The 16,602-nt window shown below is 47.0% G+C and overlaps 1 protein-coding gene across 1 annotated transcript; it reads left to right on the forward strand.

Annotated features, from left to right (window-relative positions):
• Positions 1 to 310: 310 nt before the first annotated feature.
• Positions 311 to 3,654, forward strand: LOC125515527 (disease resistance protein PIK6-NP-like). The gene has a single exon (XM_048681025.1). It carries the CDS (start codon positions 422 to 424, stop codon positions 3,326 to 3,328), a length of 2,907 nt encoding a protein of 968 aa, XP_048536982.1. The 5' UTR covers positions 311 to 421; the 3' UTR covers positions 3,329 to 3,654.
• Positions 3,655 to 16,602: the final 12,948 nt, after the last annotated feature.

Below are 16,602 nucleotides of genomic sequence, written 5' to 3' on the forward strand. Positions count from 1 at the left end.
AGTCTTGCATCGAGATAATTAACTGCAGGTGTGCACGTGACGCAGCAGGTGTGCACGTGATACAGCGCTCGAGACGCAGCAGTCTTGCAGAGTTGATTAAACTGACAGATAATAACGTTTGGGCTTTGGAAGAGGCACTCAATGGCCGGCTGCAAATGGGGCAAAAATTCAAATACAATGTCAGTCATGTTGGAGTCGCGACCTCCTTTTTTTTCTTTTTATTTTTTTACTTTTATTTTTGAGAAACTGCAACCTCTTTGGTCGACGTGCACGTCTGCAACTGGAATACAGCAAAGAGGCCTCTTGCTGCTATGCAGCTCCCAAATCTCAAGTCCCAACCACAACTTCCATCCAAAGTCTCTCATTTCCTTTGCTTTTCGCTTCCACTGGTGTGCACACCACATCCGCCAAATCAAGCAAGATGGACGCCCAGGGTGCTCTCGACTCACTCCTCGGCCGCCTCACCACCATCCTCGTCGACGAGGCACGGCTGCTCGGCGGCCTCCATGGCGACGTGGAGTTCATCAAGGAAGAGATGGAGTGCATGAACGGCGTGCTCCTCCACCTCGCTGAGGCTCACCACCTTGACCGCCATGTTCGCGCTTGGATGAAGCAAGTCATCGGCCTCGCCCGCAACTGCGAGGGCAACGTCGAGCTCTACATCCATAGCGTCACAGACGCTAGGCACCAGGCCATTGGCTTCTTTGGCTACTTGCGGCGCATCGTCCGGTATGTCCGCACCATTCCGGAGCGGCACCGGATTGCGACGCGGATCCGGGAGCTCAAGGTCAAGGCACATGACGTGGGCCACAGGCAGCTGAGGTACGGCATCACCGTGCCACCTGCTGCTGGCCAGGAGGATGCAATATTCATGGACGGTGATGTCCAAGCGCCCCATGGACCGGAAGCAGAGGAGGAAGCTGCTCGGAGACACGCTCTTCTTGTCGACTGTTCGTTGTTGGAGGACAAAGAGGCTTATGAGCAGAAAATCATCGATGATAACATCAAGTCAATGCTGTGTGAGGAAGGACCTGTTGAAGAGCTGGCAAACAGGGAATCACACCCGAGGATATTCCTGATGACCTGGGATGAATATTCTCTATTTCAAGATTTGGAGACAGTGGATCGCCGTTTCACAATTCTTATTATGAGAAAACTGTATGAGCAGGAAATCAGCTCATTTAGTTGCAAAGCCTTGGTCAGCCGTTACAAATTGGAATCTGTGGTCGTATTACTGCAGGAAATATTGGAGCAAGTGGCGCCCCTTCCAGCTGAACAAGAAGACATGCCCAGGGTGGAAGCGGAGAAGAGTACAGAAACATCACTGGGTGATGAAGAGGACGATGAGGAAATGCAACTCACCAAGAAACTTGAGGGGTTCCTCAAAGGTAAACGATTCTTGATCATTCTTCACTATGTCGAAAACACGGAAGATTGGAACATCATAAGGTCTGCTCTGTTACATGTTACTGCTCAAGGCTCCCCTGGTAGCGCTATAGTCATTACCACACCGAATGCTGATTTAGTGAAGTCCCCCTATAAAATCCTCAAGCCACAAACTATATTAGGTGCTTTCTACAGTAAAACCAAGGAGCTTGTTGATTGTTCTGGAAGTTATGTATATGGTATAGGACATATTTTAAGATTATGTTGGCCTGATGTCTTTGCACTGAAGATGTTCCAACATCTTCTGTATGTCAACCCTAGAAGAGGTAAAACACAGTTAGGCCACTTTACAAAAACCTTAGAGGGTTGTCGCGACGCAAACAAAAGTGTGGGAAAGCAAATGGTGAAGATCTCCTACAATGACCTGCCTGCCAAGTACAGGAGCTGCTTGTTGTACATAACCATCTTCCAAGAAGGTGACCCCATTAGGAGAACAACCGTGTGTAGAAGATGGATAGCTGAAGGCCTTATAACGTCAAGGCAGAATCGTGCAGAAGATGAAGCTGACTGCTGTATCGAGGCACTCCTCTCACGGGGTCTCATTCAACCTGGAGAGATCAGTGACAGAGGAAAGATCAAGACATTTACATTGCATCGTGTTGTGCATGAAGTCATCACCAGGATTGCTAGAGATGTAAACTTTGTGGACACGGACCTACCACCTGATTTGGCTCGCCACCTTCCCGTTCACAGCAGAACTGGGGCGCAAGCATCTCACGCCAACCGTTCCATGGAAGCAGCTGATGGTAATGGCATTGTAGCATTTCTTCCAGACTTGGCAAAGTCATCTCAGTGGCAGCTAATGAAGATGCTAGATCTAGAAGGTTGCAGAGGCTTAAAGAAGCGGCATTTGAAGAGCATTTGTAAAATAATACTGTTGAAGTACTTGAGCCTCAGAAACACTGATATCACTGAACTACCCAAGCAAATCGAGAGGCTGCAGTGTCTGGAGACCTTAGACATCCGGCACACAGCGGTACAGTCATTCGCCACAAGATCAATCATGCTTCCAATGCTAAAGCATCTTCTTTCTGGCCCGAAAGGGTCTCCAGGCAACACCTCCGATGGGTCTCAGCATTTGTTTATGGCAGTGCGCCTTCCTAGAGGCATCAAAGGAATGGAAAAATTGGAGACACTATCCCATGTTGATGTTTCCGACAGTGTTAATGATTTAACTGATGTTGGTCATCTGTTGCGGCTGAGGAAACTAGGCGTGATTCTTGGTGGTAGTAAAGGTGGCTTGGGTCTTTTGTTCCAACAGATTGAAAAATTACACGGTTGCCTACGCTCCTTGTCAATCCAGATCAACCAAGCATCCAAAGTTAAGGATACTCTTGGTGCAGAGGAGGTGGTCACATTAGGCTCACCTCCGAAACTTCTTCAGAGCCTAAACATTAACGGCATCAGAAGTGGTCTTCTCATCTGGATTACAGAGCTTGATCAACTTACCAAGATAACACTGAGTGAGACTTACCTGGGGGAAGATTATATGCGCATCCTTGGCAAGCTTAGAGCTCTGCGTTGCCTCAGGCTTCGGAGTAATTCATACGCCGGAAGCGGGCTCACATTCAAAGATGAAGAGTTCAAGATCCTAAAGTCTTTGGTCGTCGATGACGGCATCATCACCAACATTACATTTGACACTGGAGCGGCTCCCAAGCTCGAGACGATTGTGTGGTCCTTTGCCAAAATGGAGTCCATTTCTGGAGTCCTCTGCCTTCCCAGGTTGAAATGTGTCGAGCTCAATGGTGACTACGTCCCTGATCAAGTGATACAGGCACTTGAAAAGCACCCCAACCATACTGAGTTTAAGCACAAGCCACGCCATGGACACCGAGAATATGGAGCTACTGTTGCTACCTCCACCTCCATGAGCAAGTGATTGATTACTCTCCATCAACTGGAAACTTGCTCCGGTCAGTGTTTGCCCCACTCATTTATCGTCCTGAATAAAGAGGCAGCTGCCGGTAGGGATGCCCTGTCATCTTCTTTCAGTCTCACGCCTCATTGTATCTGAATCCTTTCTGTTTTGTGTAATTCGTGTGCCTCTTCTGGATGTACTTATGACTTGTGTGTTTGGTTTTAATTTTTTGTACTCTCCAGACCTGGATTCTGTTATGTGCGTGCATGTTAGTGTGTGAGCTGTATGCATGCTCTGGTGTGTAGTGCGGTATTGAATTTTCATTGTGCAATCTTGTTTACCGCAAAAATCTATATCTGTGCTGTTTATTTATATTATTTAATTATTTACTACCTCTGTTTTCAAACACAAGAGGTTTTGATAGTTTAAATTGAACTGCCAAAATGTCTTCTATTTAGGAACAAATGGTGTGGTTCATAGTTGTTCAATAAAGTCGGGAGCGCAGAGTTGTTGTGATGAAAAGATTAGAGGTTCCCCAAACGATCTCTGTTATTTTCGCCATTCTGAAACTTGTCTGTTGTTGTGCAAACTGTAACTGTCATCTTACACTGTTAAACTGATATTCAATCAGAAGATGTGGTGAGAATCAGCTGTCCTGATTTCTAACATCTTACTCTGTTATTGCAATCTGCTACACCGATGTGGTGAAAATCAGCTGTCCTGATTTCTAACATCATCAGCCGTACCGTACATGTCCAAGAACAGATTTGTCTTCGTCAATCATTATAATCACTAGACGTCTAGACCAACATAATATGCACATAACTGTAGACCTCAGATTTTTATTTTGTTTTTTGAAATAAAGTAGGCCTGTCTTTTGATTAACCTGTGCAAAGTAAGCCGTCTCTATCGCATTAGTAAGGAACACTGCCCTCGAACTGAAATGTGGTAACAGTCTTATTCTTAAACCATTTGGTGCATAAAGGAATCCTCTTCTTCCAGTGATCTGCGTGGTCTCTGGTGTATTAGTTATCTGTTGGAAAACCAAGCAAGGCTTAGTTAAATTCTGTTGAAAAACAGTGGCCATGTCATTCCCCAAGCTTCCACCTGCGATGGCCACCAGAATCCCCGTTGCCCTCCATGATTTTTCAGCAGACTGCTCGGCGGCGGCGGCGGGCTCCAGTCCTCTGCTTGCCGGGACGCCACGTCCGCCGGTGGGTTCTGTCGTGGTTGATCCCTACCGCCTACCTGCAGGCCGTCCCAACTCGACCCCGCACCACACCTGTGAGGCTGTGACTCTGAATTCTGTTTTTCTGATTCTCCCAACTCAGCTTCCTGATTCCTGCAACTCTTGTTGTATACATGCAGGTGAATGGATTTTTCAGCATAAAGGTTTAACTAATGTGAGCTTTGTACTTTCGCTGATGCTACTGTTAGTTTTCTGTCTATTTCCATGGAAGGAGCATCATAATATCTGTCTTCAGTTCAGTCATCTGAATGAAAGAGGAAATTCAGGGGCATGATCAGATTAGGAGAAATTGAAAGACAACGCAAATTTGTACTGTAGTATTTTGTCTTGCCAAGGAGAGTTGCCTATACTGCTCTCTACTAATGGAATTTATTCCAGTCATAGTGTAGTATTTATCGTTGATGCCTGGAACTTATCGCTTCTGGACGACCCAGCTATTTAAGCCGGTCGACTAGCTCCTCACGCGATGAGGTGGGACTAAACGTCATAAACCACCGGCCCAATACGGTTGAAAATCCTAAGTACGAGCAATTTATTTGATGTTTATAACAGCCCCGCCGGCCCAACACGGACTAGAGATCCAAAATGATCGATGTGGATGTGTTTGCACGTATTAGCTGTTTTCGAAATATGATTTGTGGTTGCAAATGAAAAAAAAATTGAGGTCCACCAGATCATTGTCTACGGGCGGACCTTTCAGGGCCCAAATTTGCAAGTTGCGGCTATAGATGCTCCTACCGAAGAAAGTAAATTAGCAACACAAATGTCTCGGAAGAAACTAATCATTGTCCTTGGACGGACCTTTCAGGGCCCAATTTTGCAAGTTGTGGCTATAGATGCTCCTACCGAAGAAAGTAAATTAGCAACGCAAACGTCTCGGGAGCAACTAAGGAAGGAGCGCTCTTTCGGGAGCCACCCCAAGGGTCACTTGGGTGTGCTAAGAGCGCGCCACTTCAGCCACCACCACGTGTCGCACTCTTGACGCTCCCTTTGTTTTTTTTTCGCATGCGTTTTCGGCTTTTTAAATGTTTTCTTTTTGGCTTTTCGGGCTTTCACCGGTCTTTGTTAGCTTTTGGACAAAAAATTCTTTAAAAAAATTGCGCAAAAAAGATGTTTTTTTTCTTTCGTGAGAGGCACGGATTTGCTTCTACGAGCAAGTCAGAAAAAAAAGTGTTTTCATTTTTTTTTCTTCTGTGATAGACACGGTTTTGTTTCCCCAGGAGGTACGGTTTTGCTTTCGCGAGTGGCACGGTCGTGCCTCTCGGAACAAAAAAAAAGAAATGCATTTTTGTTTTTTCCTTTCGTTAGAGGCATGGTTTTTTGTCTAGTTTTTTGTTGGGTGAAGTCTGAGAAAACCTTATATTCGTACGGCCCAGTCGAAATTGAACCCTCACCTTTTAATCCCTGAAATCGTACCGCGTACTTATTGATCCTGGTCAATGTCAACCTTACCTGTTTGGCACACTGGGAAAAAGGACAACCCAACTGGGATTCACCTGCTACTCTCACTGACAATACAGGTCCGCACGTCATATTCATCCCTCTCCTTCCCCTCTTCTCCCATCTTTCTCTCTCCCTCGGTGTTGAAAGTTGAAACGTCTGAGGGCATCTGCAATGCAATGCTAGACTCTTAGGATAGGCGCTAATGGATTAAAAAATAAATATCGTCAAACAAAAAATATTGGAGCGCTCTTTCACTCAACGCTGAGCGCTTAATTAGGCGCTAACTAGCGGGAAAACCGGTAGTCGAATCTGTCGCTACACAACACGGCTTAAACTCGTACAAAGGGGAAAAAAAAGGTTAAGCGCCTGACACCTGTTTTTGCGTCGACGCCGGGCTTGATGCCAGGATTAAACTAGACCATGAAAGCGTGCTTTGCCGCGCCCGCCCGTTCTCAAGAAAAAATATATTAAAAACCAATTGAAAATTTCAAATAATTAATATTGTTGAAATAGTTCAAATTGTAGTTACTCAAGTCCAGGGCCATAGAGAAAGATTGATTCTACTTGAATACATAACATTGGTTCTATTCTAGCACAAATATATTACCGACAAAAAGATGTGGTCCAATTCTAAAGCAGTAAAACACCAATGCAGCAATGCTCATGTATGTAATGGCGCTTGAACACCCAAGGGAAAAGTGCCCTTTGTTGAAAATTCAAGGTCTAGTTAGGGCTCATACCTGTAATGAACAAGATGAAGAGTTTTCTAGTAAAAAAAGAACAAGATTAAGAGTTTTGAAATATAAAAGAACGCTCAGTTGTTTCTCTGTATGTTCATCCAGTATGCAAAAGCTCGTTGTCTACATAAGTGGATAAACGTGTGTCAAATAGTAAAACCTACAGTTCCATATGAATGCTAATCTTCAGTTCTAACGCATGGGAGGATGGGAATGTACTCCCTCCGTCCGGAATTACTTGTCGGATGAATGGATGTATCTAGATGTATTTTAGTTCTAGATACATCCATTTTTATTCATTTTTAAGATAAGTAATTCCGAACGAAGGGAGTACGTCTTTGAACATGACGCACTGCAAGTGACATAGAATTAGAATTAAGAAATAAAAATCATATTTTTCACGCTGTGCGTGCACAATCCTGAAGCCCGTCAGCTATACAGGTACATGAAAATGATAACAAACTCAAACAGATATGTGAGAATAAACCCGCACTATTCTCATATTGAAGTTGAGAGAAAGCAGAAAGAAAAGGGACTTGCACAGCTTCTATCTTCCTCGTGGCTCGTGGGCGTTTGCCTGCCAAAGTACACAGGCTGGGGAGAGAAATCCACGTCCGTCGCCAGAGATTGACTCCGAGTCGCAGATGAAAGTGACGAAGGGCCGGGGTTGAAGGCCGGAGGGCAAGGATGACCTTGGCACACCGTCTCTCCTTCACCGCCCCTTTTTCTTCCCCTGCAGCAAGCACCCTAGCATCAAAAGAAGCCACCGCCAAACCATGAGTCCGCTGCTCCGGGATGTCGCTGTGCGGACGGGGGATGCTAGGGTGCCGTGCGTGCCGCGTTGTAAAGGAAGCCGCCACCGTTTTTTTTTTTTGAGATATGGAAGCGCCACAGCTGTCGCATGTATTCTCATCGGTGAACGGGAGGCCGCCTAGATCGATCTTCGGAGCAGCAGCCTATTATCGTTTGGGACGACCTGGATGTTCGGGGTGGGAGCGGTAGAAAAGGACGCTGGGGTACGACAGAATGATCCAGAACGTTGATTGAGCTGATCGGACGGTCTAAAGTGTCAAATCACTGTGTGAGCTTGTAGGTGACTCTGTTATACTGTTTAGTAATGGGCTAATTGCCCCCTGCAGAAAAAAAATATGGGCTAACTGCCAATCGGGTGGGATTCTGATCCTGGCGCCCATGCTTGGTCGATCTGCACTTCTGGAGTAGCACAACTCGGTCGGTGAAACACTCGCGCCCCCCGCCGGGACACTGCCTAGTCGCCGCCAGTGCGATGGCTCCCCGTCGAAGGGCACTGCCTAGCCATCTTTACCTCGCCGCCAGTGCGATACCTCCGCCGGCGTGGCACGTGTATTTACTATCGAGTATCGACGCTCGCGTACGCTCAGAACGGTGATGTCCATGTGGTCTCGCGGTTCTCGCGCTCCATCCACCACAGGCTCCGGCCAAATTGACCGATCGCCGTTAGCATGTCGGGCTAGCTACTGCGGCGACACCAGCCACTCGCTCGATCAAGCACGGCCGCCATTGTTGCCGTCTTCCTCAGTTCCTCTCGATGAAGCTGCGCCCCGCCAAGCTCTCGTGCGCCCAATCGGCGAGGTAAAGATGCTTCCCAGGGCTGCAGGCTGGCCGGAAAGCCCCTCGTCTGCCGCCGCACAACCACTCCCGGAGCTGCACACGGTACCAGCATCACTGAGCTGCGGCGTCGTTTCAGTGTGTGTCTAGCAGATACAGATTTTGGAGATGCTGAAATTTAAGATGGGCTCTAGGCCCATATAGCAATTTCTGAAAAATCTCTAAAGGCCTGTGTAGGTTATATGGCATAGTGCGAAATTTAGTCTCACCCCGGAAGTGGAAGAGGAGTTGGACCTCCTTATAAGGATTTCTCTTCTACATGCTATTGAAGCTTGAGAAGAGAAGAGGCCCTCGCGCACTCCTCCTCCGCCGCCCGCCGCGCCGCGGATTGCGGGATTGAGCCTAGCCGAGCTCAGACCTGCTGCTGCCGCTGGTGACTCCATCCCGTCCGTTCCTATACGGGAGAGGGACGAATAGGTTTTTGGGCAGCGACTACGCGACTGCTCGCTTCCGATCCGTCTACTTCCTCTACGTCCGCGTCGCCCTCATTATCACCATGTCCACCGCCGCAGCGGCCTCTGCAAGGCCTACTGGAGGGTATAACTCGTTTATCCCGCTTATTAGCGTAGTACGTGCATGCTTGACTGAATATCAGTATGCGTTTATTTGTGTCAATGCCATGCTAGTGATTTACTCGTGGATTAATTTAATCGAGAAATTGCATATTTACTCAACAATCCAAAAACCTATTATGTGTAGGAATTTTTTGGCAAGTGGCTTTACCGTTGCACTGAAACCAGATAAGTTCACAGGTACGTACTTTAAGCGTTGGCAGACTAAGACCACTTTATGGCTCACGGCTATGAATGTGTTCAGGGTCACCAGTGTCTCCACGGGAACGATTGCTCCTGAACAGGAGAAGGCGTTCAAGGAGGCCACCGTTGTGTTTCTCGGAGCAGTTCTTAGCGTGATCGGAGATAAACTGGTCGACGCATATTTACATGTGCATGTCGCCAAGGACTTGTGGGAGGCGCTCGAATCTAAGTTCAGGGCCGCCGACGCTGGGAGCGAGATGTATATTATAGAGTAGTCCCACGATTACAAGATGGTCGAAAACCGTCCTGTATTGGAGCAGGTTCATGAGATAATATGCATTGTTAAGGAACTTGAGCTTCTTAAGTGCGAGTTACCGGGCAAGTTTGTCGGGGGCTGCATAATCGCTAAGCTCCCTAATTCCTGGAGGAACTTTGCCACCACTCTGAAACATCAGAGGTGTGAATTCTCTGTGGAGGATGTCATTGGCCATCTGAGTGTTGAGCAGAATTCGAGGGCAAAATACTCGCATGGAAAAGGGGCCGAAGGGACTTCTGTCGCCAACATGGTGAACCAGAGGAACCATAACTCCCACAAGCCCAAGGGAAAGAATGGTGTCCAATAGAATACCGACTTTAAGAAGAAGGGTAAGAAGACCTTCAAGAAGAACAAGAAAGATGAGGGCTGCTTCACTTGTGGTTCGGTTGAACATTGGGCCAACAAGTGACCAAACAAGTACAAGAAGTCAGGACAGGACTCCAAGTTTGTCAACATGATTGTGGGCAACAATGAGAATGGTGCATCTGGGTACGGTAATTTATTTACTGTTTTTTCAGTGTTTCAGCCTACCGATTGGTGGATGGACATAGGTGCATGTGTTCATGTGTGTGCTGACATTTCATTGTTCACTTCTTACCAGGTCACAGGCCACGGGTCCGTATTGATGGGGAATGGCGCGAGTGCTTCTGTTCATGGTGTTGGCACGGTCGATCTGAAGTTTATTTCGGGAAGCATCGTGCAGCTAAAGAACGCGCAGCATGTCCCCGCCATCAAGAAGAACCTCGTTAGTGACCCCCTTCTATGTCACTAGTAGAAAAAGGGCCATTTGTCCCGGTTCATAAGGGCCTTTAGTCCCGGTTCTGGAACCGGGACCAATGAGTCATTACTAAAGCCCCCCCCTTTAGTCCCGGTTCTTATACGAACCGGGACTAAAGGCCACTAGTGCAGAACCGGGCAATAGCACCGGTTCTTAAGGCCCTTTAGTGCCGGTTCCATAACCGGCACTAAAGTGTGGGCACTAAAGGCCCCCCCTTTAGTACCGGTTCAGCACGAACCGGTGCTAAAGGGCAAGCACGTGGCACGAGCCAGCTCTGGGGGCCGTGAGCCCTTTAGTACCGGTTGGTAACACCAACCGGTACTACAAGGTTTGGGGGGTTTTTGGTTTTATGATTTATTTTTCATTTAATTTTGTGTTTTCCATTTAATTCTTTTTCGTTTGCTGGTATTTTACGATACTACACATTGTACATGTTATGCATATATAAATAGAATTTCTAGTAGAACCAATCATATATATATCATCAAATGTCTCACAAACCACCATATTAATTCACACATACACACATGTATAGCTATATACAATTTCTCCTACATGTTTCGTTCGGAGCCAGTGGCATTAGCCTAATTGGTGCCTTCAGAGCACGATGACAATTGGAAGTGGTTCATGAGGGCGGTAGCGGGTAATGGTATTCTCCCTTCGGATCTATGACCTGGTCGAGCAAAAATCCCGCTATTTTCTCTTGAAGTGCTTGTACGCGCTTCGTTTCTAGGAGCTTGTCCCGCACCTCTTTGAACTGTTAAGAAGGAGATCAATATGCATGTATATTAGTTGTGTGACTAGATATCGATAATGGTGTAAAAATTGTGAATAGTGTTCTGACAAACGTACCCATTCCTGTCTTTGAGATCTGCTCTTTTCGGACGCCATCATGTGAATGTTCTCGCAAACGCAGAATGCACACAGTTCAGTCCCCTGCGCCTGCTTCAGGGCCTTTACGAGAATGGAATTTGATCAGATAATAATTAATCAAGCATGATAATTAAAGAGATGGCAGCTAGCTAGCTAGCTAGTACTACTTAATTACTTACCTTGGGTCGAAACCATTTCAGCTTTTGTTTCCATTCGCCTGGAGTGACGCTGATGAACCTTGCCCAAGCCCTGCCCGCCGACAAAGAAAATGAATAAAGGGGTTATTAAATAGTTCATATCATGAAATGACGAACTAAATAGGCCGAGATATATAGTTAATAATGATTGAAATTACCTGTTGACTATCCCAAACAAGATGTTATAGTCAGTATTTGCTTTGAGTAGTGAGTCCAATATTTCAACTGTTCCGGCGTAAACTTTAATGATACACAAGATTCAGTGAAATCTGCATGCACACACGTTTGCATGTCTTAATTAAGCGGGCATATGTAAGCAAAAACATGTAGCTAGCTAGTAGGCAAAAACAGAGAATTTGTAGTACAAGACAGTGTGACTCACTGGAAGTTGTAAGGAAGTAGTATATCTTCATTGTATTTGAGGCACTTCAAGAACTCTAGCATGCTGTCCTCTACATGCTTTTCATGATATGCATCTATTCTCCATGTGTATTCATTAACGGTGTTTGGGTCAATGAACCAATGCCATAGCGTCCACCTTTTTTCATTTCATACATCTTCATCCTGCATAATACCACAGAAAAAGAATATATTGAGGATAATTACAGGTAATGATTGATCAAAAGGATCACTACAGCTAGCTTTAGACTTAAATTACAGAAAAAAATCACTTACAGACAATAGCAACTGACGATAGATTTGTCGAGTGCGTCTTGATTGTATAACTGAAATAGTTCTGAATACTCAACGGACACAGCTTTCTCATAGTAGTAATGATCCTTCTTGACATTCACCATGAGGGACTCTCGATTGGAAATCTTGGTAATGTCCATGTACCATTGATGCAATTCATACATTCTCGTTGGGAGCTTCTTGACCTCGTCTGGCTTGACCAAAGGTTCGCCCCGGACATATTTCCGTTTTATTTCCTCCTTTGTAAGCACAGGCATGGGCTCGATCTCGAGGAGTTGTCCAACAGTGATGTTGAGAATTTCAGCCTGCATTATATGCTCCTCGATTATTACCACATTGCCCACCTCGGGAACGTAAAATGTTTGCCCACAATAATATTGGGCGCACGTACTGTCACGTGTTGTTGGCACAACAAGCGAGGGGATCGATTGCGCCGCCTGTTCTCCCACCTGAGGAACAATTTTCCCGCATTTTTTGACAGCTTCTTGTTGTTTGCTCGAGCTCGAGCTCGCCTCCTTCTGTAGACGTGCTCGATTTAACTTCCTGATGTGGCGCTCATAGTCTGTGTCAACAGGCTTGGGAGCTGGTGGTTGAGCCATACGAATGAAGTGGTCAATCTTTTCCGCAGGCACTTTCTCCCTTGGCAGCGGTGGTGGTTTCGGTCCAAAATGGGCGTCCACTTCTGCCCGCACTATGGCATTGGTTTGCTCCTCGGTCCTGTCGTAAGCCCTCTGAGGAAGAGGAGTAGTGAGGCTTGGACCATATTTATATCGCTTGCCTCCGCCTATACTTCTTATACTACCTCGACTCGTACCGCTACGCACCATAGCTGCGGAGTTTCTCTTCTGCGATTGCTGAGGCGGCGGAGATGGCTGACGGGGCTGAGTTGGACGAGGAGGAGTGACCTGAAGCTGTGCCGGACTTGGAGGAGGAGTGGCCTGAAGTTGTGCCGGACTTGGAGGAGGAGTGGACGTCTGACGCTGTGTCGGACATGGAGGAGGAGTGGCCTGACGCTTTGCCGGACTTGGAGGAGGAGGAGTGGCCTGACGCGTTGGTGGACTTGCAGGAGCAGGAGTCTGCTGACTCGGTGGTGGACTTCGACGAGGAGTCGGGTGACGCAGTGTCAGTGGCCTTCGAAAGACGATGCAATCCTTTCTTCATAGGATGACACGATGTATGGCCTCTCCCAATGTGTGCTCGTCATCACCTCCAGGAATGTCAAGCTGTAGCCCCGAATATGGGTCCACCACCTCATCAACCAAGACACGAGCATAGCCCGCTGGAATCGGGTTGCAATGGAAGGTTGCCTAGGGGGGATTTGTAAAAGCAACGGCATCCGCCACCTTCATGGATATGTTCTTCATTTTCAAGTGTAGCTCGCAGTTAGTGTTCTCCATGATGTCATCCATGGGGTATCTATCCAGCATTGCGTCGCCCAGGGCAGAACCCACGCTGTTTCTCGGCATGGGTGGGGCGGTGCTATCCAATGCTGGATCATCCGCTAGCTGCTGCAGCTGCTGAGACCCCCTTTGCTGGCTAAGTGAGTCGATCTGCTCCTGCTGCCGCTGGAATTTGACTGCCAAGTCCGCGTGCACTGATTCTAGGCTTTGAAGGCGTTCATAGTCCAGCTTCATCTGCTCCTCCTCCATCTTCCTCTGCTTCTCCTCCGCAATCTTCCTTCTCGCACGGGTTCTGTAGTCGCCGTTCCAGTCCGAAAACCCCTCATACCACGGAATAGTGCCCTTGCCTCGTGTTCTTCCTGGGTGTTCAGGATTTCCCAGGGCACGCGTAAGCTCGTTGTTCTCTCTGTTGGGCTGGAACACCCCCGATAGAGCCTCTTCTATTGCAACAAGTATCGCATTGTCGGCTCCGTTCAGACATGCCTTCGTCGAAACTTTGCCTGTCTTCGGGTCCAACTCCCCCCATGCACATAGAACCAAGTCCTACACCTGGGGGGCCAGCTCCTAGTAACCGGAGTGACACCTGCATCCTCCATCTCTTTCTCAAACTTATCCCACTTAGGCATTGCCACCGCGTAGCCACCTGCCCCCAGCTTATGGAACTTATCCTTTTTTCGGCATTCTTCTTGTTTATTCTCGACCGTTCCTTAGCTAATCCTGAATCCTTGAATTTCACGAAATCGTCCCAATGAGCACTTTGCTTCTCTAGTGTTCCCTCGAATACTGGAGTCTTCCTTCCTCCCTTCACGTACTTGTCCCATTCACGATTCTTGTGGTTCTTGAATGCAACCGCCATCTTCCTAAGAGCAGCGTCCTTGACTTTCTGCACATCTGCTTCTGTGAAATGATCTGGTAGGATGAAATGTTCCATGAGAGTATCCCAAAGCAGACCTTTTTGTCTGTCGTCGACAAAAGTAAGATCTGGACGTGGCTTTGCTGGCTCTCTCCATTCTTGAAGGGAGATCGGGAGTAGGTCCTTCACAAGAACTCCGCACTGACGAACGAACTTGTCCGCAATCTTCTTAGGCGCTAATGGTTCGCCATTAGGTCTGATTGCCTCGATATTGTACTTTACGCCCTCCTTCAACTTTTTGTTCGGGCCTCGTTTCGTCCTGTTGCCTGAAGATTTGCTCGATCCGGATGGCTGAAAGAAGAAAGATCGATTCGTTAATATATCTTCAACTCATTTAAAACATGTGATGATCACCAGATGCCTTCTTATATAAATATATATACCTCGCCGGTCTTTGTTGTTTCAAGATCAACATTTTCTTCGTCATCATCATAATCGTAGTTCATGACTTCATCAATTCGGTCGTCGCGATCGAATATCATATCACCCTCTCCGGTGTTGTTTAGAAATTTGGAGCCTTCATAATCTTCTTCATTCTGATCATCATCTGGCCCGCGAGGATGCCGTATCATATCGAACAGGGTCTGTTCTCCCTCTCTGCCGGTATTGTCCGCCATAGCTTTTATTTAACTAATCCAAAAGAAATATAAAACAATTTAGTATTCAAATTACACCGTCTCGAATAATAGATATAATCTCAAATACATCGTCTCGAATAATAGATATAATCTCGAATACATCGTCTCGAATAATAGATATAATCTCGAATACATCGTCTCGAATAATATATAATCTCGAATACATCGTCTCGAGTAATATATAATATCGAATACATCACTGGCTAGGTAGCTAATAAAGATCGAATACTACATAAGAATCTAGGACACTCGCGGTTCCTGCGGCGCGGGCGGTGGACACCCAAAGAGAAGGAACCCTCACATGATCATAGCTGAAGTGAGATCCCTGAAGAAACTGCCAGGTATTGGAGAACCTGCCGCCCTCTAACGCAACCATGTAGCGATGGACGTGCTCGTCCTCCTCCCTGACACGGCGATGTACCACCTCCGGCAGGGCCGGCTACCTCCGCACCGAAACTGGCCCACGCGAACGCCACCAAACGAGATCAGGATCGACGACAGGACCCGGGGCCGGGTTCCTAATCAAGCGGCGCGCCCCTCCAGGAAGCACCTCCCAGTGCCAGCCCAGCGGAGCCCAGTCCCGGACATGGGTCAGCCGGACGTCGTCGCGGACGGCGAGGATGCGGTCCGGGCATCGTCGAGAACAAATACTAGCTATATGCTCGCAAAACGTAACATTTTTTTAATGATTGGATTTTGATAACTAAAATTTCTAACATTTCTATAACATTTCTAACAATGCTATATAACTAACATTTCTATAACGTTTCTAATATTTCTATAACTAAAAAACAGAAAAAAAAATTATAACATTTCTATATATATAACTAACATTTGTATAACATTTCTAATATTTCTAGAACTAAAAAAGAAAAATTTCTAACTTTTTTATAACTATTTCTATAACTAAAAAACAGAAAAATTTCTAACAATTCTAACTTTTTTATAACTATTTCTATAACTAAAAAACAGAAAAATTTCTAACAATTCTAACATTTCTAACAATGCTATATAACTAACTATTTCTATAACTAAAAAAAGAAAAATTTCTAACATTTTTATAACTATTTCTATAACTAAGAAACTAAAAAAATGTATGTGTGTGTGTGCGCTCACCGGCGAGGCGAGAGGCGACGGGGGGCGGCGACGTGGACGGCGACGGTGCGGTGACGACGGGGACGGGGATGGGGACGTACAGGCCGGGGCGACGACGACGACGGGGACGGGGCGGCGACGACGGGGACGGGGACGACGCGGGACGGGCCGGGACGGGGCAGCGGTGACGACGGGGACGACGGGGAGGGGGACGACCGGGCGGCGACGACGGGGAGGGGGGGGCGACGGGGGCGGCGACGAGGGATATGGAGACGGGGGTGGCGGGCGACGGTGCAGAGGAGAAGAAGCAGATGAGAAACTTAAATTTTTGAAGTGTTTAGTTATATAGGATGGACCTTTAGTACCGGTTGGAGCCACCAACTGGTACTAAAGGCCTGATTTGGCCAGGCCAAGCGACGGGAAGCGACCCCCTTTAGTACCGGGTGGTGGCTCCAACCGGTACTAAAGGCCCCCCCTTTAGTACCGGTTGGTGCCACGAACCGGTACTAAAGGGGGTGCGCTGGCGCAGGTGCGGTGTGGCAAGTTTAGTCCCACCTCGCT

The sequence above is a fragment of the Triticum urartu genome, chromosome 6, assembly GCF_003073215.2.
Source record: "Triticum urartu cultivar G1812 chromosome 6, Tu2.1, whole genome shotgun sequence".
Classification (NCBI taxonomy): domain Eukaryota; kingdom Viridiplantae; phylum Streptophyta; class Magnoliopsida; order Poales; family Poaceae; genus Triticum; species Triticum urartu.

What these genes read in the sequence shown, in the direction of transcription:
- LOC125515527 (XM_048681025.1), top strand. Translation starts at nt 422, where the DNA reads ATGGACGCCCAGGGTGCTCTCGACTCACTCCTCGGCCGCCTCACCACC.